This window comes from Oncorhynchus clarkii, chromosome 31 (assembly GCF_045791955.1).
Source record: "Oncorhynchus clarkii lewisi isolate Uvic-CL-2024 chromosome 31, UVic_Ocla_1.0, whole genome shotgun sequence".
NCBI lineage: Eukaryota > Metazoa > Chordata > Actinopteri > Salmoniformes > Salmonidae > Oncorhynchus > Oncorhynchus clarkii.
Window position 1 is genome coordinate 832021 of NC_092177.1, and position 23282 is coordinate 855302.

General features: G+C 44.7%; 1 protein-coding gene across 2 annotated transcripts in view; it reads left to right on the plus strand.

Moving 5' to 3' along the window:
* The window catches only part of LOC139390796 (ATRX chromatin remodeler), a 109798-nt gene that overhangs the window by 45844 nt on the left and 40672 nt on the right, over nucleotides 1-23282 (plus strand). For both annotated transcript variants that reach the window (XM_071138190.1, XM_071138189.1), the window contains exons 21-24: nucleotides 3105-3235; nucleotides 6135-6229; nucleotides 15844-15980; nucleotides 20930-21077. In XM_071138190.1, the coding sequence (XP_070994291.1) occupies nucleotides 3105-3235; nucleotides 6135-6229; nucleotides 15844-15980; nucleotides 20930-21077 (511 nt within the window). The remainder of the gene's footprint in view (nucleotides 1-3104; nucleotides 3236-6134; nucleotides 6230-15843; nucleotides 15981-20929; nucleotides 21078-23282) is intronic.

The window sequence follows — 23282 nt, forward strand, 5'->3', positions numbered from 1 at the left end:
ACAGTTCAATATGACCCAGAGGTCTGGTCTCTAGGCTAAACGGTTCAATATGACCCATATTACCAGAGGTCTGGTCTCTAGTCTAAACGGTTCAACATGACCCATATTACCAGAGGTCTGGTCTCTAGTGTAAACGGTTCAACATGACCCATATTTCCAGAGGTCTGGTCTCTAGTCTAAACAGTTCAACATGACCCAGAGGTCTGGTCTCTAGTCTAAACGGTTCAATATGACCCATATTACCAGAGGTCTGGTCTCTTGTGTAAACGGTTCAATATGACCCATATTACCAGAGGTCTGGTCTCTAGTCTAAACGGTTCAATATGACCCATATTACCAGAGGTCTGGTCTCTAGTCTAAACGGTTCAACATGACCCATATTACCAGAGGTCTGGTCTCTAGTCTAAACGGTTCAATATGACCCAGAGGTCTGGTCTCTAGTCTAAACGGTTCAATATGACCCAGAGGTCTGGTCTCTAGTCTAAACGGTTCAATTTGACCCAGAGGTCTGGTCTCTAGTCTAAACGGTTCAATATGACCCATATTACCAGAGGTCTGGTCTCTAGTCTAAACAGTTCAATATGACCCAGAGGTCTGGTCTCTAGTCTAAACGGTTCAATATGACCCAGAGGTCTGGTTTCTTGTGTAAACGGTTCAATATGACCCAGAGGTCTGGTCTCTAGTCTAAACGGTTCAATATAACCCAGAGGTCTGGTCTCTAGTCTAAACAGTTCATTATGACCCAGAGGTCTGGTCTCTAGTCTAAACAGTTCAATATGACCCAGAGGTCTGGTCTCTAGTCTAAACGGTTCAATATGACCCATATTACCAGAGGTCTGGTCTGGTCTCTAGTCTAAACGGTTCAATATGACCCAGAGGTCTGGTCTCTAGTCTAAACGGTTCAATATGACCCATATTACCAGAGGTCTGGTCTCTAGTCTAAACGGTTCAATATGACCCATATTACCAGAGGTCTGGTCTCTAGTCTAAACGGTTCAATATGACCCATATTACCAGAGGTCTGGTCTCTAGTCTAAACAGTTCAATATGACCCATATTACCAGAGGTCTGGTCTCTAGTCTAAACGGTTCAATATGACCCATATTACCAGAGGTCTGGTCTCTAGTCTAAACAGTTCAATATTACCCAGAGGTCTGGTCTCTTGTCTAAACGGTTCAACATGACCCATGCTACCAGAGATCTGGTCTCTAGCCTAAACAGTTCAATATGGCCCATATTACCAGTGGTCTGGTCTCTAGTCTAAACGGTTCAACATGACCCAGAGATCTGGTCTCTAATCTAAACGGTTCAACATGACCCATATTACCAGAGGTCTGGTCTCTAGTCTAAACGGTTCAACATGACCCAGAGATCTGGTCTCTAGTCTAAACATTTCAATATGACCCATATTACCAGAGGTCTGGTCTCTAGTCTAAACGGTTCAATATGACCCATATTACCAGAGGTCTGGTCTCTAGTCTAAACGGTTCAATATGACCCATATTTCCAGAGGTCTGGTCTCTAGTCTAAACAGTTCAATATGACCCATATTACCAGAGGTCTGGTCTCTAGTCTAAACGGTTCAATATGACCCATATTACCAGAGGTCTGGTCTCTAGTCTAAACGGTTCATTCTGACCCATATTACCAGAGGTCTGGTCTCTAGTCTAAACGGTTCAATATGACCCATATTACCAGAGGTCTGGTCTCTAGGCTAAATGGTTCAATATGACCCATATTACCAGAGGTCTGGTCTCTAGTCTAAACGGTTCAATATGACCCAGAGGTCTGCTCTCTAGTCTAAACGGTTCAATATGACCCATATTACCAGAGATCTGGTCTCTAGTCTAAACGGTTCAATATGACCCATATTACCAGAGGTCTGGTCTCTAGTCTAAACGGTTTAATATGACCCATATTACCAGAGGTCTGGTCTCTAGTCTAAACGGTTCAATATGACCCATATTACCAGAGGTCTGGTCTCTAGTCTAAACGGTTCAATATGACCCATATTACCAGAGGTCTGGTCTCTTGTGTAAACGGTTCAATATGACCCAGAGGTCTGGTCTCTAGGCTAAATGGTTCAATATGTTCCCACAGCATGATGCTGCCACCACCATGCTTCACCGTAGGGATGTTGCAAGGTTTCGTTCTGACGTGATGCTTGGCATTCAGGCCAAAGAGCTCGATCTTGGTTTCATCAGACCAGAGAATCTTGTTTCTCATGGTCTGAGATTCCTTTAGGTGCCTTTTGGCAAACTCCAAGTGGGTTGTCATGTGCCTTTTACTGAGCAGTGGCTTCCGTCTGGCCACTCTACCATAAAAGCCTGATTGGTGGAGTGCTGGAGAGATGATTGTCCTTATGGAAGGTTCTCCCATCTCCACAGAGGAATTCTAGAGCTCTGTCAGAGTGACCATCGGGTTCTTGGTCACCTCCTTGACCAAGGCCCTTCTCCCCCGATCGCGCAGTTTGGCCAGGCGACCAGCTCTAGGAAGAGTCTTGGTGGTTCCAAACTTCTTCCATTTAAGAATGATTGAGGCTATTGTGTTCTCGGAGGACCTTCAATGCTGCAGAAATGTTTTGGTACCCTTCCCCAGATCTGCGCCTCGACACAATCCTGTCTCGGAGCTCTACGGACAATTCCTTCGACCTCATGACTTGGTTTTTGCTCGGACATGCACTGTCAACTGTGAGACCTTCTATAGACAGATGTGTGCCTTTCCAAATCAAGTCCAATCAATTGAATTTACTACAGTTGCACTCCAAGTTGTAGAAACATCTCAATGATCAATGGAAACAGGATGCACCTGAGCTCAAATACAAGTCTCAAAGGAAAGGGTCTGAATACTTATGGAAATAAGATATTTCTGTTTTTTATTTGAAATTTGCGTAACATTTGAAACCTGTTTCTTTTCATTAGTGTAGATTGAGGAATACATTTAATTTAATCCATTTTAGAATAAGGCTGTAACGTGTAACAATCCAGGTTTCTGTCTCTTACGTTGTTCTGGTGTTGATGTGAAGAAGTGGTACCTTACTCAGCTGTGGTTGGTTTGACACACACGTTCTCTCTCTCCTCTCTCTCTGCGTGTGTCTGGGGCAGGTACGGGGAACGTGGTGGAGGGGGGTCGGGGTCGAGCCGGGACCAAACTCTTCCAGGACTTCCAGATGCTCAGTAGAATCTGGACCCATCCCTGGTGCCTGCAGCTGGACTACATCAGCAAGGAAAACAAGGTACACACAGACGGACTCACACACACTCATCAGCTAAGAAAACAGGTTGAGGGGAACGAGACGGGTCTGTATCAGCTGCCCCAACCCCACTAACAGACACGCTTCTCTAAACCCCAGGAGAACATATTAACACGCTTCTCTAAACCCCAGGAGAACATATTAACACGCTACACTAAACCCCAGGAGAACATACTAACACGCTTCACTAAACCCCAGGAGAACATACTAACACGCACTTTACTAAACCCCAGGAGAACATACTAACACGCTTCTCTAAACCCCAGGAGAACATACTAACACGCTTCACTAAACCCTGGGAGAACATACTAACACGCTACACTAAACCCCAGGAGAACATACTAACACGCTTCACTAAACCCCAGGAGAACATACTAACACGCTACACTAAACCCCAGGAGAACATACTAACACGCACTTTACTAAACCCCAGGAGAACATACTAACACGCACTTTACTAAACCCCAGGAGAACATACTAACACGCTTCTCTAAACCCCAGGAGAACATACTAACACGCTTCACTAAACCCTGGGAGAACATACTAACACGCTACACTAAACCCCAGGAGAACATACTAACACGCTTCACTAAACCCCAGGAGAACATACTAACACGCTACACTAAACCCTGGGAGAACATACTAACGCGCTTCACTAAACCCCAGGAGAACATACTAACACGCTTCACTAAACCCCGGGAGAACATACTAACACGCTTCACTAAACCCCAGGAGAACATACTAACACGCTTCACTAAACCCCAGGAGAACATACTAACACGCTACACTAAACCCCAGGAGAACATACTAACACGCTACACTAAACCCCAGGAGAACATACTAACACGCTTCACTAAACCCCAGGAGAACATACTAACACGCTACACTAAACCCCAGGAGAACATACTGACACGCACTTTACTAAACCCCAGGAGAACATACTAACACGCACTTTACTAAACCCCGGGAGAACATACTAACACGCTTCACTAAACCCCAGGAGAACATACTAACACGCTTCACTAAACCCCAGGAGAACATACTAACACGCTTCACTAAACCCCAGGAGAACATACTAACACGCTTCACTAAACCCCAAGAGAACATATTAACACGCTTCACTAAACCCCAAGAGAACATACTAACACGCTTCACTAAACCCCAGGAGAACATACTAACACGCTTCACTAAACCCCAGGAGAACATACTAACACGCTTCACTAAACCCCAGGAGAACATACTAACACGCTTCACTAAACCCCAGGAGAACATATTAACACGCTACACTAAACCCCAGGAGAACATACTAACACGCTTCACTAAACCCCAGGAGAACATACTAACACGCTACACTAAACCCCGGGAGAACATACTAACACGCTTCACTAAACCCCAGGAGAACATACTAACACACGCTTCACTAAACCCCAGGAGAACATACTAACACACGCTTCACTAAACCCCAGGAGAACATATTAACACGCTTCACTAAACCCCAGGAGAACATACTAACACACTTCACTAAACCCCAGGAGAACATACTAACACGCTTCACTAAACCCCGGGAGAACATATTAACACGCTTCACTAAACCCCGGGAGAACATATTAACACGCTTCACTAAACCCCGGGAGAACATACTAACACGCTACACTAAACCCCAGGAGAACATACTAACACACGCTTCACTAAACCCCGGGAGAACATACTAACACGCTTCACTAAACCCCGGGAGAACATACTAACACGCTTCACTAAACCCCAGGAGAACATACTAACACGCTTCACTAAACCCCAGGAGAACATATCTTGGGGGGGGCTGACTGTCTTGGGGGGGCTGACTGTCTTGGGGGGGCTGACTGTCTTGGGGGGGCTGACTGTCTTGGGGGGGCTGACTGTCTTGGGGGGGCTGACTGTCTTGGGGGGGGCTGACTGTCTTGGGGAGGGCCTGACTGTCTTGTGGGGGGGGGGACTGTGTCTTGGGGGGAGGGGGCGGACTGTGTCTTGGGGGGGCTGACTGTCTTGGGGGGTTGCTGACTGTCTTGGGGGGGGGGGCTGACTGTCTTGGGGGGGGCTGACTGTCTTGGGGGGGCTGACTGTCTTGGGGGGGGCTGACTGTCTTAGGGGGGGGGGGCTGATTCTGTCTTGGGGGGGGGCTGACTCTGTCTTGGGGGAGGGGCTGACTCTGTCTTGGGGGAGGGGCTGACTCTGTCTTGGGGGAGGGGCTGACTCTGTCTTGGGGGGGGGGCTGACTCTGTCTTGGGGGGGGCTGACTCTGTCTTGGGGGGGGGCTGACTCTGTCTTGGGGGGGGGCTGACTCTGTCTTGGGGGGGGGCTGACTCTGTCTTGGGGGGGGGCTGACTCTGTCTTGGGGGGGGCTGACTCTGTCTTAGGAAGGGGGGCTGACTCTGTCTTAGGGGGGGGCTGACTGTGTCTTAGGGGGGGGGCTGACTGTGTCTTAGGGGGGGGGCTGACTGTGTCTTAGGGGGGGGGCTGACTGTGTCTTAGGGGGGGGCTGACTGTGTCTTAGGGGGGGGGGGGCTGACTGTGTCTTAGGAGGGGGGGCTGACTGTGTCTTAGGAGGGGGGGCTGACTCTGTCTTGGGGGGGGCTGACCGTGTCTTAGGGGGCTGACCGTGTCTTAGGGGGGGGCTGACCGTGTCTTAGGGGGGGGCTGACTGTGTCTTAGGGGGGTGCAGACTGTCTTATTGGGGGGCTGACTGTGTCTTGGGGGGGGGGGGGGGGGGGCTGACTGTGTCTTAGGGGGGGGGGGCTGACTGTGTCTTGGGGGGGCTGACTGTGTCTTGGGGGGGCTGACTGTGTCTTAGAGGGGGGCTGACTGTGTCTTGGGGGGGGGGCTGACTGTGTGTCTTGTGTTTTAGGGGTACTTTGACGAGGACAGCATGGAGGAGTTCATCGCCTCGGAGACCGAGGAATCTTCTTTAAGCATGACCTCTGAGGACGAGAAACAGAAAAAGTAATTTTCAGGGACACAAACTCGTCACTTTTCGGCGATATTTGCCATTGTGTTGCTCCATGAAAAATAACGGTGCATCACCCATCAAACTATAAGAGACCCAGAGTATCACCCATCAAGCTATAAGAGGCCCAGAGAATCACCCATCAAGCTATAAGAGGCCCAGAGTATCATCCATCAAGCTATAAGAGGCCCAGAGTATCACCCATCAAGCTATAACAGAGGCCCAGAGTATCACCCATTGAGCTATAACAGAGGCCCAGAGTATCACCCATTGAGCTATACCAGAGGCCCAGAGTATCACCCATTGAGCTATAAGAGGCCCAGAGTATCACCCATTGAGCTATAAGAGGCCCAGAGTATCACTCATTGAGCTATAACAGAGGCCCAGAGTATCACCCATTGAGCTATAACAGAGGCCCAGAGTATCACCCATTGAGCTATAACAGAGGCCCAGAGTATCACCCATTGAGCTATAAGAGGCCCAGAGTATCACCCATTGAGCTATAACAGAGGCCCAGAGTATCACCCATTGAGCTATAACAGAGGCCCAGAGTATCACCCATTGAGCTATAACAGAGGCCCAGAGTATCACCCATTGAGCTATAACAGAGGCCCAGAGAATCACCCATTGAGCTATAACAGAGGCCCAGAGTATCACCCATTGAGCTATAAGAGGCCCAGAGTATCACCCATTGAGCTATAAGAGGCCCAGAGTATCACCCATTGAGCTATAAGAGGCCCAGAGTATCACCCATTGAGCTATAAGAGGCCCAGAGTATCACCCATTGAGCTATAACAGAGGCCCAGAGTATCACCCATTGAGATATAACAGAGGCCCAGAGTATCACCCATTGAGCTATAACAGAGGCCCAGAGTATCACCCATTGAGCTATAACAGAGGCCCAGAGTATCACCCATTGAGCTATAAGAGGCCCAGAGTATCACCCATTGAGCTATAAGAGGCCCAGAGTATCACCCATTGAGCTATAACAGAGGCCCAGAGGGTGAATAGGCAACAAAATATTGAAGTGCCTTTGAACGGGGTATGGTAGTAGGTGCCAGGCGCACCGGTTTGTGTCAAGAACTGCAACGATACTGGGTTTTTCACACTCAACAGTTTCCTGTGTGTATCAAGAATGATCCACCACCCGAAGGACATTCAGCCAACTTCACACAACTTTGGGAAGCATTGGGGTCAACGCTTTCGACACCTTGTAGAGTTCTTGCCCCGACAAATTGAGGCTGTTCTGAGGAGCAAAAGGGAGCGCAACTCAATATTAGGAAGGTGTTCTTAATGTTTCGTACACTCGTACACTCCTTACCACGTTCATCCTGCCCAATCACAGGTAGGCATTTGGATATGAGCGTTCATCCTGCCCAATCACAGGTAGGCATTTGGATATGAGCGTTCATCCTGCCCAATCACAGGTAGGCATTTGGATATGAGCGTTCATCCTGCCCAATCACAGGTAGGCATTTGGATATGAGCGTTCATCCTGCCCAATCACAGGTAGGCATTTGGATATGAGCGTTCATCCTGCCCAATCACAGGTAGGCATTTGGATATGAGCGTTCATCCTGCCCAATCACAGGTAGGCATTTGGATATGAGCGTTCATCCTGCCCAATCACAGGTAGGCATTTGGATATGAGCGTTCATCCTGCCCAATCACAGGTAGGCATTTGGATATGAGCGTTCATCCTGCCCAATCACAGGTAGGCATTTGGATATGAGCGTTCATCCTGCCCAATCACAGGTAGGCATTTGGATATGAGCGTTCATCCTGCCCAATCACAGGTAGGCATTTGGATATGAGCGTTCATCCTGCCCAATCACAGGTAGGCATTTGGATATGAGCGTTCATCCTGCCCAATCACAGGTAGGCATTTGGATATGAGCGTTCATCCTGCCCAATCACAGGTAGGCATTTGGATATGAGCGTTCATCCTGCCCAATCACAGGTAGGCATTTGGATATGAGCGAATCATCCTGCCCAATCACAGGTAGGCATTTGGATATGAGCGTTCATCCTGCCCAATCATCCTGCCCAATCACAGGTAGGCATTTGGATATGAGCGTTCATCCTGCCCAATCACAGGTAGGCATTTGGATATGAGCGTTCATCCTGCCCAATCACAGGTAGGCATTTGGATATGAGCGTTCATCCTGCCCAATCACAGGTAGGCATTTGGATATGAGCGTTCATCCTGCCCAATCACAGGTAGGCATTTGGATATGAGCGTTCATCCTGCCCAATCACAGGTAGGCATTTGGATATGAGCGTTCATCCTGCCCAATCACAGGTAGGCATTTGGATATGAGCGTTCATCCTGCCCAATCACAGGTAGGCATTTGGATATGAGCGTTCATCCTGCCCAATCACAGGTAGGCATTTGGATATGAGCGTTCATCCTGCCCAATCACAGGTAGGCATTTGGATATGAGCGTTCATCCTGCCCAATCACAGGTAGGCATTTGGATATGAGCGTTCATCCTGCCCAATCACAGGTAGGCATTTGGATATGAGCGTTCATCCTAGCCGTTCAATCACAGGTAGGCATTTGGATATGAGCGTTCATCCTGCCCAATCACAGGTAGGCATTTGGATATGAGCGTTCATCCTGCCCAATCACAGGTAGCATTTGTTCATCCTGCCCAATCACAGGTAGGCATTTGGATATGAGCGTTCATCCTGCCCAATCACAGGTAGGCATTTGGATATGAGCGTTCATCCTGCCCAATCACAGGTAGGCATTTGGATATGAGCGTTCATCCTGCCCAATCACAGGTAGGCATTTGGATATGAGCGTTCATCCTGCCCAATCACAGGTAGGCATTTGGATATGAGCGGATATGAGCGTTCATCCTGCCCAATCACAGGTAGGCATTTGGATATGAGCGTTCATCCTGCCCAATCACAGGTAGGCATTTGGATATGAGCGTTCATCCTGCCCAATCACAGGTAGGCATTTGGATATGAGCGTTCATCCTGCCCAATCACAGGTAGGCATTTGGATATGAGCGTTCATCCTGCCCAATCACAGGTAGGCATTTGGATATGAGCGTTCATCCTGCCCAATCACAGGTAGGCATTTGGATATGAGCGTTCATCCTGCCCAATCACAGGTAGGCATTTGGATATGAGCGTTCATCCTGCCCAATCACAGGTAGGCATTTGGATATGAGCGTTCATCCTGCCCAATCACAGGTAGGCATTTGGATATGAGCGTTCATCCTGCCCAATCACAGGTAGGCATTTGGATATGAGCGTTCATCCTGCCCAATCACAGGTAGGCATTTGGATATGAGCGTTCATCCTGCCCAATCACAGGTAGGCATTTGGATATGAGCGTTCATCCTGCCCAATCACAGGTAGGCATTTGGATATGAGCGTTCATCCTGCCCAATCACAGGTAGGCATTTGGATATGAGCGTTCATCCTGCCCAATCACAGGTAGGCATTTGGATATGAGCGTTCATCCTGCCCAATCACAGGTAGGCATTTGGATATGAGCGTTCATCCTGCCCAATCACAGGTAGGCATTTGGATATGAGCGTTCATCCTGCCCAATCACAGGTAGGCATTTGGATATGAGCTTCATCCTGCCCAATCACAGGTAGGCATTTGGATATGAGCGTTCATCCTGCCCAATCACAGGTAGGCATTTGGATATGAGCGTTCATCCTGCCCAATCACAGGTAGGCATTTGGATATGAGCGTTCATCCTGCCCAATCACAGGTAGGCATTTGGATATGAGCGTTCATCCTGCCCAATCACAGGTAGGCATTTGGATATGAGCATCCGTTCATCCTGCCCAATCACAGGTAGGCATTTGGATATGAGCGTTCATCCTGCCCAATCACAGGTAGGCATTTGGATATGAGCGTTCATCCTGCCCAATCACAGGTAGGCATTTGGATATGAGCGTTCATCCTGCCCAATCACAGGTAGGCATTTGGATATGAGCGTTCATCCTGCCCAATCACAGGTAGGCATTTGGATATGAGCGTTCATCCTGCCCAATCACAGGTAGGCATTTGGATATGAGCGTTCATCCTGCCCAATCACAGGTAGGCATTTGGATATGAGCGTTCATCCTGCCCAATCACAGGTAGGCATTTGGATATGAGCGTTCATCCTGCCCAATCACAGGTAGGCATTTGGATATGAGCGTTCATCCTGCCCAATCACAGGTAGGCATTTGGATATGAGCGTTCATCCTGCCCAATCACAGGTAGGCATTTGGATATGAGCGTTCATCCTGCCCAATCACAGGTAGGCATTTGGATATGAGCGTTCATCCTGCCCAATCACAGGTAGGCATTTGGATATGAGCGTTCATCCTGCCCAATCACAGGTAGGCATTTGGATATGAGCGTTCATCCTGCCCAATCACAGGTAGGCATTTGGATATGAGCGTTCATCCTGCCCAATCACAGGTAGGCATTTGGATATGAGCGTTCATCCTGCCCAATCACAGGTAGGCATTTGGATATGAGCGTTCATCCTGCCCAATCACAGGTAGGCATTTGGATATGAGCGTTCATCCTGCCCAATCACAGGTAGGCATTTGGATATGAGCGTTCATCCTGCCCAATCACAGGTAGGCATTTGGATATGAGCGTTCATCCTGCCCAATCACAGGTAGGCATTTGGATATGAGCGTTCATCCTGCCCAATCACAGGTAGGCATTTGGATATGAGCGTTCATCCTGCCCAATCACAGGTAGGCATTTGGATATGAGCGTTCATCCTGCCCAATCACAGGTAGGCATTTGGATATGAGCGTTCATCCTGCCCAATCACAGGTAGGCATTTGGATATGAGCGTTCATCCTGCCCAATCACAGGTAGGCATTTGGATATGAGCGTTCATCCTGCCCAATCACAGGTAGGCATTTGGATATGAGCGTTCATCCTGCCCAATCACAGGTAGGCATTTGGATATGAGCGTTCATCCTGCCCAATCACAGGTAGGCATTTGGATATGAGCGTTCATCCTGCCCAATCACAGGTAGGCATTTGGATATGAGCGTTCATCCTGCCCAATCACAGGTAGGCATTTGGATATGAGCGTTCATCCTGCCCAATCACAGGTAGGCATTTGGATATGAGCGTTCATCCGTTTTCTGCATTAGCCTCTTTGTATTATACTGTAAAGTGTGAAGGTACATCGAAGTGTGTTGAGTAGAGGTGTGAAGATCAGAGCTTTGTGCAGCGCACGGGCAGAACCAATAGGAAACGGGGACAGGCATCCTGAGGGGGCGGGGCCAACTCCGTGGTATCACCATATTACTCTGTATCGTGATACTTGGTCTGGCATCACTTTGTCGGGGAAAATAGGTACATTTTCTAGCAAGTTTACAGGTTGTTTCTTGTCTGACATTTATCACCTTTTCTAGGTCCCTCACCAGTTATGATCTCTGATTTAACGTTACAGTATCGATCATACTGTAATATACGGCCTGACTGTCTTATCATACTGTAATATACGGCCTGACTGTCTTATCATGCTGTAATATACGGCCTGACTGTCCTATCATACTGTAATATACGGCCTGACTGTCTTATCATACTGCAATATACGGCCTTGCACTGCTGACTGTCTTATCATACTGTAATATACAACCTGACTGTCTTATCATACTGTAGTGTACAACCTGACTGTCTTATCATACTGTAATATACAACCTGACTGTCTTATCATACTGCAATATACAACCTGACTGTCTTATCGTACTGTAATGTACAACCTGACTGTCTTATCATACTGCAATATACAACCTGACTGTCTTATCATACTGTAATATACAACCTGACTGTCTTATCATACTGTAATATACAACCTGACTGTCTTATCATACTGCAATATACAACCTGACTGTCTTATCATACTGCAATATACAACCTGACTGTCTTATCATACTGTAATATACGGCCTTGCACTGCTGACTGTCTTATCATACTGTAATATACAACCTGACTGTCTTATCATACTGTAATATACGGCCTTGCACTGCTGACTGTCTTATCATACTGTAATATACAACCTGACTGTCTTATCATACTGTAATATACGGCCTTGCACTGCTGACTGTCTTATCATACTGTAATATACAACCTGACTGTCTTATCATACTGTAATATACGGCCTTGCACTGCTGACTGTCTTATCATACTGTAATATACAACCTGACTGTCTTATCATACTGTAGTGTACAACCTGACTGTCTTATCATACTGTAATATACAACCTGACTGTCTTATCATACTGCAATATACAACCTGACTGTCTTATCGTACTGTAATGTACAACCTGACTGTCTTATCATACTGCAATATACAACCTGACTGTCTTATCATACTGTAATATACAACCTGACTGTCTTATCATACTGTAATATACAACCTGACTGTCTTATCATACTGCAATATACAACCTGACTGTCTTATCATACTGCAATATACAACCTGACTGTCTTATCATACTGCAATATACAACCTGACTGTCTTATCATACTGCAATATACGGCCTTGCACTGCTGACTGTCTTATCATACTGTAATATACAACCTGACTGTCTTATCATACTGTAATATACAACCTGACTGTCTTATCATACTGTAATATACAACCTGACTGTCTTATCATACTGTAATATACGGCCTTGCACTGCTGACTGTCTTATCATACTGTAATATACGGCCTTGCACTGATGACTGTCTTATCATACTGTAATATACAACCTGACTGTCTTATCATACTGCAATATACAGCCTGACTGTCTTATCATACTGCAATATACAACCTGACTGTCTTATCATACTGCAATATACAACTTGACTGTCTTATCATACTGTAATATACAACTTGACTGTCTTATCATACTGTAATATACAACCTGGCTGTCTTATCATACTGCAATATACAACCTGACTGTCTTATCATACTGTAATATACGGCCTTGCACTGCTGACTGTCTTATCATACTGTAATATACAACCTGACTGTCTTATCATACTGTAATATACGGCCTTGCACTGCTGACTGTCTTATCATACTGTAATATACGGCCTTGCACTGCTGACTGTCTTATCATACTGTAATATACAACCTGACTGTCCTATCATACTGTAATATACGGCCTGACTGTCTTATCATACTGTAATATACGGCCTGACTGTCTTATCATACTGTAATATACGGCCTGACTGTCTTATCATGCTGTAATATACGGCCTGACTGTCCTATCATACTGTAATATACGGCCTGACTGTCTTATCATACTGCAATATACGGCCTTGCACTGCTGACTGTCTTATCATACTGTAATATACAACCTGACTGTCTTATCATACTGTAGTGTACAACCTGACTGTCTTATCATACTGTAATATACAACCTGACTGTCTTATCATACTGCAATATACAACCTGACTGTCTTATCGTACTGTAATGTACAACCTGACTGTCTTATCATACTGCAATATACAACCTGACTGTCTTATCATACTGTAATATACAACCTGACTGTCTTATCATACTGTAATATACAACCTGACTGTCTTATCATACTGCAATATACAACCTGACTGTCTTATCATACTGCAATATACAACCTGACTGTCTTATCATACTGTAATATACGGCCTTGCACTGCTGACTGTCTTATCATACTGTAATATACAACCTGACTGTCTTATCATACTGTAATATACGGCCTTGCACTGCTGACTGTCTTATCATACTGTAATATACAACCTGACTGTCTTATCATACTGTAATATACGGCCTTGCACTGCTGACTGTCTTATCATACTGTAATATACAACCTGACTGTCTTATCATACTGTAATATACGGCCTTGCACTGCTGACTGTCTTATCATACTGTAATATACAACCTGACTGTCTTATCATACTGTAGTGTACAACCTGACTGTCTTATCATACTGTAATATACAACCTGACTGTCTTATCATACTGCAATATACAACCTGACTGTCTTATCGTACTGTAATGTACAACCTGACTGTCTTATCATACTGCAATATACAACCTGACTGTCTTATCATACTGTAATATACAACCTGACTGTCTTATCATACTGTAATATACAACCTGACTGTCTTATCATACTGCAATATACAACCTGACTGTCTTATCATACTGCAATATACAACCTGACTGTCTTATCATACTGCAATATACAACCTGACTGTCTTATCATACTGCAATATACGGCCTTGCACTGCTGACTGTCTTATCATACTGTAATATACAACCTGACTGTCTTATCATACTGTAATATACAACCTGACTGTCTTATCATACTGTAATATACAACCTGACTGTCTTATCATACTGTAATATACGGCCTTGCACTGCTGACTGTCTTATCATACTGTAATATACGGCCTTGCACTGATGACTGTCTTATCATACTGTAATATACAACCTGACTGTCTTATCATACTGCAATATACAGCCTGACTGTCTTATCATACTGCAATATACAACCTGACTGTCTTATCATACTGCAATATACAATTTGACTGTCTTATCATACTGTAATATACAACTTGACTGTCTTATCATACTGTAATATACAACCTGGCTGTCTTATCATACTGCAATATACAACCTGACTGTCTTATCATACTGTAATATACGGCCTTGCACTGCTGACTGTCTTATCATACTGTAATATACAACCTGACTGTCTTATCATACTGTAATATACGGCCTTGCACTGCTGACTGTCTTATCATACTGTAATATACGGCCTTGCACTGCTGACTGTCTTATCATACTATAATATACGGCCTTGCACTGCTGACTGTCTTATCATACTGTAATATACGGCCTTGCACTGCTGACTGTCTTATCATACTGTAATATACGGCCTTGCACTGCTGACTGTCTTATCATACTGTAATATACGGCCTTGCACTGCTGACTGTCTTATCATACTGTAATATACGGCCTTGCACTGCTGACTGTCTTATCATACTGTAATATACGGCCTTGCACTGCTGACTGTCTTATCATACTGTAATATACGGCCTTGCACTGCTGACTGTCTTATCATACTTTAATATACAACCTGACTGTCTTATCATACTGTAATATACAACCTGACTGTCTTATCATACTGTAATATACGGCCTTGCACTGCTGACTGTCTTATCATACTGTAATATACAACCTGACTGTCTTATCATACTGTAATATACGGCCTTGCACTGCTGACTGTCTTATCATACTGTAATATACAACCTTGTACTGTTGACTGTCTTATCATACTGTAATATACAACCTGACTGTCTTATCATACTGTAATATACGGCCTTGCACTGCTGACTGTCTTATCATACTGTAGTAAACAACCTGACTGTCTAATCATACTGTAGTATACAACCTGACTGTCTTATCGTACTGTAATATACAACCTTTCACTGCTGACTGTCTTATCATACTGTAATCTACAACCTGACTGTCTTATCATACTGTAGTGTACAACCTGACTGTCTTATCATACTCTAATATACAACCTGACTGTCTTATCATACTGTAATATACAACCTTGCTCTGCTCTGTCCCCCCTGTAGGAAGAAGAAGCGAGGGAAGGCCAGGAAGAAGGACAGTGACTCAGACAGTGATGCTCTAGAGGTGATAAAGGAGTGGAACACCAGCTCCCGAGGGGGAGACCCTTCCAGCCGCAACCGGGCGGAGCCAGAGGAGGAAGGTATAGAAATACAATTATATAGAGCCTGTAGATTGTTACCTGACTAGAAATGTACAGTTATAATGTTACGGTGTTATATATAATGTGTGTGTTTTATTTTTTTGAAGGTTAATACATATTAAATAACTAAAATTGTCATTGTCATAAGTGTTCAGCTGCCTGAGTCAATACAGGTTAGAAACACCGTTGGTAGCGACTACAGCTGGGAGTCTCCTTGGTTAATTCTCACAAGAGCGTTGCACACCTGGATTGTACAATTTTGTATTCGCCCATATAATCTATTCGAAATTCTTCAAGCTCAGTCAAATTGGTTGTTGATCAGATAGATTTTCAACGAGATGTAAGTCAAAACTGCCAGTCAGGGACATTCACTGTCTTGGTAAGCAACTCCAGTGTAGAATTGGCCTGTCATGCTGAAAGGTGAATTAATCACCCAGTGTCTGGTGGAAAGCAGACTGAAGCAGATTTTCCTCTAGGAATTTGCGCTTAGCTCCATTCCGTTTCCTTTTTATCCTAAAAAAACTTCCCGGTGTTGTCCACTTACAAGCATAGCCATAACATGATGCAGCCACCGCCATGCTTGAAAACATGGAGAGTGGTACTCAGTGATGTTGGATTTACCCCAAACATAAGCCTTTGCACTTTGGCCGAAGAGCGTTCCTTTTCTGTGTTTTGTTGCACACCAGATTCATGTTGTGGAATATTTTTTATTCCCTGTATGTGTATTCTTTTCACTCTGTCATTGAGGTCATTCTTGTGTAGTCACTACAATGTTGATCCATCCTCAGTTTTCTCCCATCACATCCATTGAACTCTGGTAGATGTTTTAAAATGACCAATGGCCTCATGGTGACATCTCAGAGCTGTTTCCTTCCTCTCCTGCAGCTCAGTTCAGGAGGACTGTTGTCTCTTTGATTTGCCTGGTTGGTTTTTAATATACTGAACGAAAATATAAACGCATCAAGGTTTTTACTGAGTTACAGTTCATAGAAGGAAATCAGTCAATTGAAATAAATTCATTACACCCTAATCAATGATTACACATGACTGGGTGCTGGTGGGCACCGGGAGGGCATAGACCTTGTCCTTGTGAGCCAGGCCCAACCAATCAGAATGAGTTCTTCTCCACAAAAGTCCTTATTACAGACAGAAACATCGCCCAGATGCCACCTGTGTAATGATCATGCTGTTTAATCAGCTTCTTGATATTCCACACCTTCTCAGGTGGATGGATTATATTAAGGTATCTATACTTCTACTCAAGTATGACAATTGGTTACCGGAAATGTCTGGCATCTTTTATTTCAGCTCATGAAACATGTTGGTCAGTGTACATAATCCGCGGCATCATTATGAACCTTAAAGATATTAAATGTCTGATTTGTTGTTACCCATCTACCAATCAGCTTGAAATTCAATACTTGACTGGTGAACCTTACAGATGTGTGTATGGGGGACAGAGGAAGGGGAATTCATAAAAAACATGTCAAATCATTATAGTCCATTTAACTTGTGATTTGTTTAGCCAAATGTTCCTCCTGAACTAAGGCCTGCCTTAACAAGGGGCGGATGTTCCTCCTGAACCAAGGTCTGCCTTAAATAGGTGTGGGGGGGTGGGAATTATTGATATCGATCAATAATGAAAAACCTTCTGGCATTGACAATTTAGGAGTGACTATAGAGTCAGCTACCATCCTCAGTAGCTTTCCATCTATCTGCCATACCTTTTAATCTGAGCCTAGAGCCGTCTTTGTCCTGGAGGGAAGCCAAGGTCATTCTGCTACCCGACCTGCCTAGCTGCGAGCTCGTAGCAAACTGTTGGACATTTTTTTGGACCAAATATAATGCTATTTCTCTAAACAATTTAACAGACTTTCAGCGTTCTTATAGAGAAGGGCACTCGACATGGCACTGGCAGAAATGACAGATTATTGGTTAAAAGGAATTGATAATAAGAAGATTGTGGGAGCTGTACTGTTACATTTCAGTGCAGCCTTTGATATTGACCATATTATTGACCAGAACCTGTTGTTGAGGAAACATATATGTTATGGCTTTTCAACCTCTGCCATAGCGTGGATTCAGAGCTATCTATCTAATAGAACTGTGGGTTTTCTTTAATGGAAGCTTCTCTATTGTCAAACGTTAAGTGTGGTGTACCACAGGGAAGCTCTCTAGGCCCTCTACTCTTTTCTATTTTTACCAATGACCTGCCACTGGCATTAAACACAGAATGTGTGTCCATGTATGCTGATGATTCAACGATATGCACATCAGCAACCACAGCTAATGAAGTCACTGAAACCATTAACAAAGAGTTGAGGTCTGTTTTGGAATGGGTGGCCAGTAATGAACTTGTCCTGAACATCTCTAAAACTAAGAGCATTGTATTTGGTACAAATCATTCCCTAAGTTCTAGACCTCAGCTGAATCTGGTAATGAATGTTGTGGCTGTTGAATAAATTGAGGAGACTAAATGACTTGGCGTCACCTTAGATTGTAAACTGTCATGGTCAAAACATATAGATTCAATGGTTGTAAAGATGGGGAGAGGTCTGTCTGTAATGAAGAGATGGGGAGAGGTCTGTCAGTAATATAGAGATGGGGAGAGGTCTGTCAGTAATATAGAGATGGGGAGAGGTCTGTCAGTAATATAGAGATGGGGAGAGGTCTGTTTGTAATGAAGAGATGGGGAGAGGTCTGGTCGTAATAAAGAGATGGGGAGAGGTCTCACTGTAATAAAGAGATGGGGAGAGGTCTGTCTGTAATGAAGAGATGGGGAGAGGTCTGTCAGTAATATAGAGATGGGGAGAGGTCTGTCAGTAATATAGAGATGGGGAGAGGTCTGTCAGTAATATAGAGATGGGGAGAGGTCTGTTTGTAATGAAGAGATGGGGAGAGGTCTGGTCGTAATAAAGAGATGGGGAGAGGTCTGTCTGTAATAAAGAGATGGGGAGAGGTCTGTCTGTAATATAGAGATGCTCTACTTTTTTGACGCCACACTCCAAAAAGCAAGTTCTGCAGGCTCTAGTTTTGTCTTATCTTGATTATTGTCCAGTCGTGGTCCAGTGCTGCAAGGAAAGACCAAGTTAACCTCTCTAGGGTACGTGGGACGGCAGGGCGTCAAATTCAAAACAACAGATATCCCATAATTAAAATTCCTCAAACATACATGTATTTTAAAGATAAACTTGTTGTAAATCCAGCCACAGTGTCCGATTTCAAATAGGCTTTACGACGAAAGCAAACCAAACGATTATGTTAGGTGAGTGCCTATTCACAGAATAACAGCCATTTTTCCAGCCAAAGAGAGGATTCACAAAAAGCAGAAATATAGATAAAATGAATCACTAACCTTTGATGATCTTCATCAGATGACACTCATAGGACTTCATGTTACACATACATGTATGTTTTGTTCGGTAAAGTTCATATTTATATCCAAAAATCCGAGTTTACATTGGCGCGTTGTGGTCAGAAATGCGTGGTCTCAAACAAACATCCGGTGAAAGTGCAGAGAGCCACATCAAATAACATAAATACTCATCATAAACATTGATAAACTATACGAGTGTTTTCATGGAAATAAAGATAAACTTCTCCTTAATGCAACCGCTGTGTCAGATTTCAAAAACGCTTTACGGCGAAAGCACACTTTGCGATTATCCACAGAAACGCATACATGCATTTTCCAGCCAAGGAGTGTCACAAAAGTCAGAAATAGCATTAAAATTAATCACATACCCTTGATGATCTTCATCTGGTGGCACTCCCAGGTCTTCATGTTAGACAATAAATGTTTGTTTTGTTCGATAATGTCCCTCTTTATGACCAAAAACCTCCTTTTTGTTTGCACGGTTTGTCCAGTAATCCGAATGCAGAAGGCGCGTGCACTAAAAGTTTTTAAAAAGTACAATAAAAGTTAGTAGAAACATGCCAAACGATGTCTAAAATCAATCCTCCGGTTGTTTTTGTCATAAATAATAATATTTCAACCGGACAAAAGCTTCGTCAATAGGAAAGGAGAAACAAGAAAGGCGCGTTCCTAAACAGGAAATTTCCACTGGCCACTGATTGAAAGTGCTGTATCTCCCTCATTTTTCAGAGTAAAAGCCTGAAACATTGCCTAAAGACTGGTCACATGAAGAGGAAGGCACAGAGCTCGTGAACTGGGTCCTAAGTCTTTGTATGGTGGATAGGCTTTCAATGAAAAAACAGCCTTTCAAAATAATAGTACTTCCTGGATGGATTTTCCTCAGGTTTTCACCTGCCATATCAGTTATGTTATACTCGCAGACGTTATTTTTAACAGTTTTGGAAACTTTAGAGTGTTTTCTATCCAAATCTACAAATTATATGCATATCCTATATTCTGGGACTGAGTAGCAGACAGTTTAATTTGGGCATGCTTTTCATCCAAAATTCCGAACGCTGCCCCCTACCCTAGGGAAGTTAAACTACAGCTGGCCCAGAACAGAGCTGCACACTCTTTATTGGAACTAGAAAGTTAATATAAATACTACACATGTCAGTGTCTTGGCTGAGAGTTGAGGAAAGACTGACTGTGTCACTACTTGTTAAAATAAACATAGTTGGAAATTCAAAATTGCGTTTTGAAAAAAAAGCGTAATCAACTTACACACGCACTGACACCACCAGCATTGACACTTATCCCACCAGCATTGCCACCAGGGGTCTTTTCCAGAAAAAATTCATGGAAACATACAGTATTATACAGAGCCGAACTCAATTCCATCTTATCTAGCGCAAGTGAACAGCAAACCTGGTTTCAAAAAACAAATGAAGAAACACAACTCCTCTCCCCTATGTGACCTTCTTGTTGTGTTTATGTACTGACATGTATGTGCAACTGACCCCAGTAAGACTAGCTGTCACTATTGGGGATCCTAATCAAAAAAATATAAATTCTTACCCTCTGCCCTCCCCAGTGCGTCCGGCCTCCAGCCCTGGCACCAGGAGTCCTGACTGGCACAAGGAGTTTGTTACGGAGGCTGACTCTGAGATCCTGGAGCATTCTGGGAAAATGGTGCTGCTGTTTGAGATCCTCCGCATGGCCGAGGAGGTGGAGGACAAAATGTAAGTAACTATAATATACATTTGAGGTGGAGGAAGAACCAGAAACCCACCAATTCAGACAGAGATGGAATTTTACATAAAAAAAAAGCTTAATTGTTAAATTTCTTTGTATTATTTTCACTGCATCAGGGACAGATGTTTCGGCTTTACAGACTTCAGTGTACAATTTTACAATTTTATTTAAATTCAAAACGATGTGAAGAACATCCTTTGATCACCACCTTCATAAATACGTTTATCGACGACGTCATCCCCACGGTGACCGTACGTACATATCCCAACCAGAAGCTATGGTTTACAGGCAACATCATCACGAGCTAAAGGCTAGAGCTGCAACTTTCAAGGTGCAGGACACTCCGGACGTTTGTAAGAAATCCCGCTATGCCCTCAGACGAACCATCGAATGGGCAAAGCATCAATACAGGACTAAGATCAAAATCCTACGACACCGGCTCTGACGCTCAGCGACGTGACAGGGCTTGCAAACTATTACAGACTACAAAGGGAAACCTGCCGTGAGCTGCACAGTGACGCAAGCCTACCAGACGGGCTAAATGCCCTTTTTTGCTCGCTTTGAGGAAAGCAATACAGAAGCATGCATGAGAGCACCAGCTGTTCCGGACGACTGTGTGATCACTCTCTCTGTAGCCGATGTGAGCAAGACCTTTAAACAGGTCAACAACGGTGCCAGACGGATTACCAGGACGTTACTTTTATGCTCGCTTCGAGGCAAGCAACACCGAAGCATATATGAGAGCACCAGCTGTTCCGGACGACTGTGTGATCACGCTCTCCGTAGCTTTTTAAACAGATCAACTTTCACAGGTTGCGGGATAGCACGGATTACCAGAACGTGTACTCTGAGCATGCGCGGACCAACTGGCAAGTGTCTTCACTGACAGGTTCAACCTGGCCGAGTCTGTAATACCAAGATATTTCAAACAGACCACCACAGTCCCTCTGCCCAAGAATGCGAAGGTAACCTGCCTAAATGACTACTGCCCCGTAGCACTCACGTTGGTAACCATGAAGTTCTTTGAAAGACTGGTCATGGCTCACATCAACACCATTATCCCAGAAACCCTAGACCCACTCCAATTTGCATACCACCCCAACAGATCCACAGATGATTGCAATCCACACTGCCCTTTCCCATCTGGACAAAAGGGAACACCTATGTGAGAATGCTGTTCATTGACGACAGCTCAGCGTTCAACACCATAGTGCCCTCAAACCTCATTAATAAGCTAAGGACCCTGGGACTTAACACCTCCCTCTCCAACTGGATCCTGGACTTTCTGACGGGCCGCCCCCAGGTGGTAAGGGTAGGGAACAACACATCTGCCACGTTGATCCTCAACACAGGGGCCCCTCAGGGGTGCATACTCAGTCCCCTCCAGAACTCCCTGTTCACTCACGACTGGGTGGCTTGGCATGACTCCAACACCATCATTAAGTTTGTTGACAACATCAAGGGTCAGAGACCTGGCAGTGTGGTGGCAGGACAACAACCTCTCCCTCAATGTGATCAAGACAAAAGAGCTGATCGTGGACTATAGGAAAATGAGGGCCAAACAGGCACATCGACAGGGCTTTTGTGGGTCGAGATTTGAAAGTTTCCACATCACCAAAAAACTATCATGGTCCAGACAGTTATGAAGCGGGCATGACAAAACCTATTCCCCTTCAGGAGACTGAAAAGATTTGGCATGGGTCCCCACATCTTCAAAAAGCTCTACAGCTGCACCGTCGAGAGCGTCCTGACCGGTCCTGACCGGTTGCATCACCGCGCTCGGCCTCCAACTGCAAGGCACTACGGAGGGTAGTGCGTACGGCCCAGTACATCACTGGGGACAAGCTTCCTGCCATCCAGGAACTCAATACCAGGCGGTGTCAGAGGCAGGCCATAAAAATTGTCAAAGACTCCAGCCAGTCATAGACTGTTCTCTCTGCTACTTCACGGAAAATGGTACTGGAGCGCCATGTCTAGGTCCAAGAGGCTTCTAAACAGCTTCTACCCCCCAAGACATAAGACTGCTGAACAATGAATCAAATTGCCACCTGGACTATATACATTGAATGTGACATAAGATTTGTTTTGCTTCTAATCTGCCAATCAGGAATGGGGTTTTTAGTCACAAAGAAATACTGAATGACACGAAGGACAACTCTCAAGTCATCCGCTCCAGGTGTCCGCTCACCTAA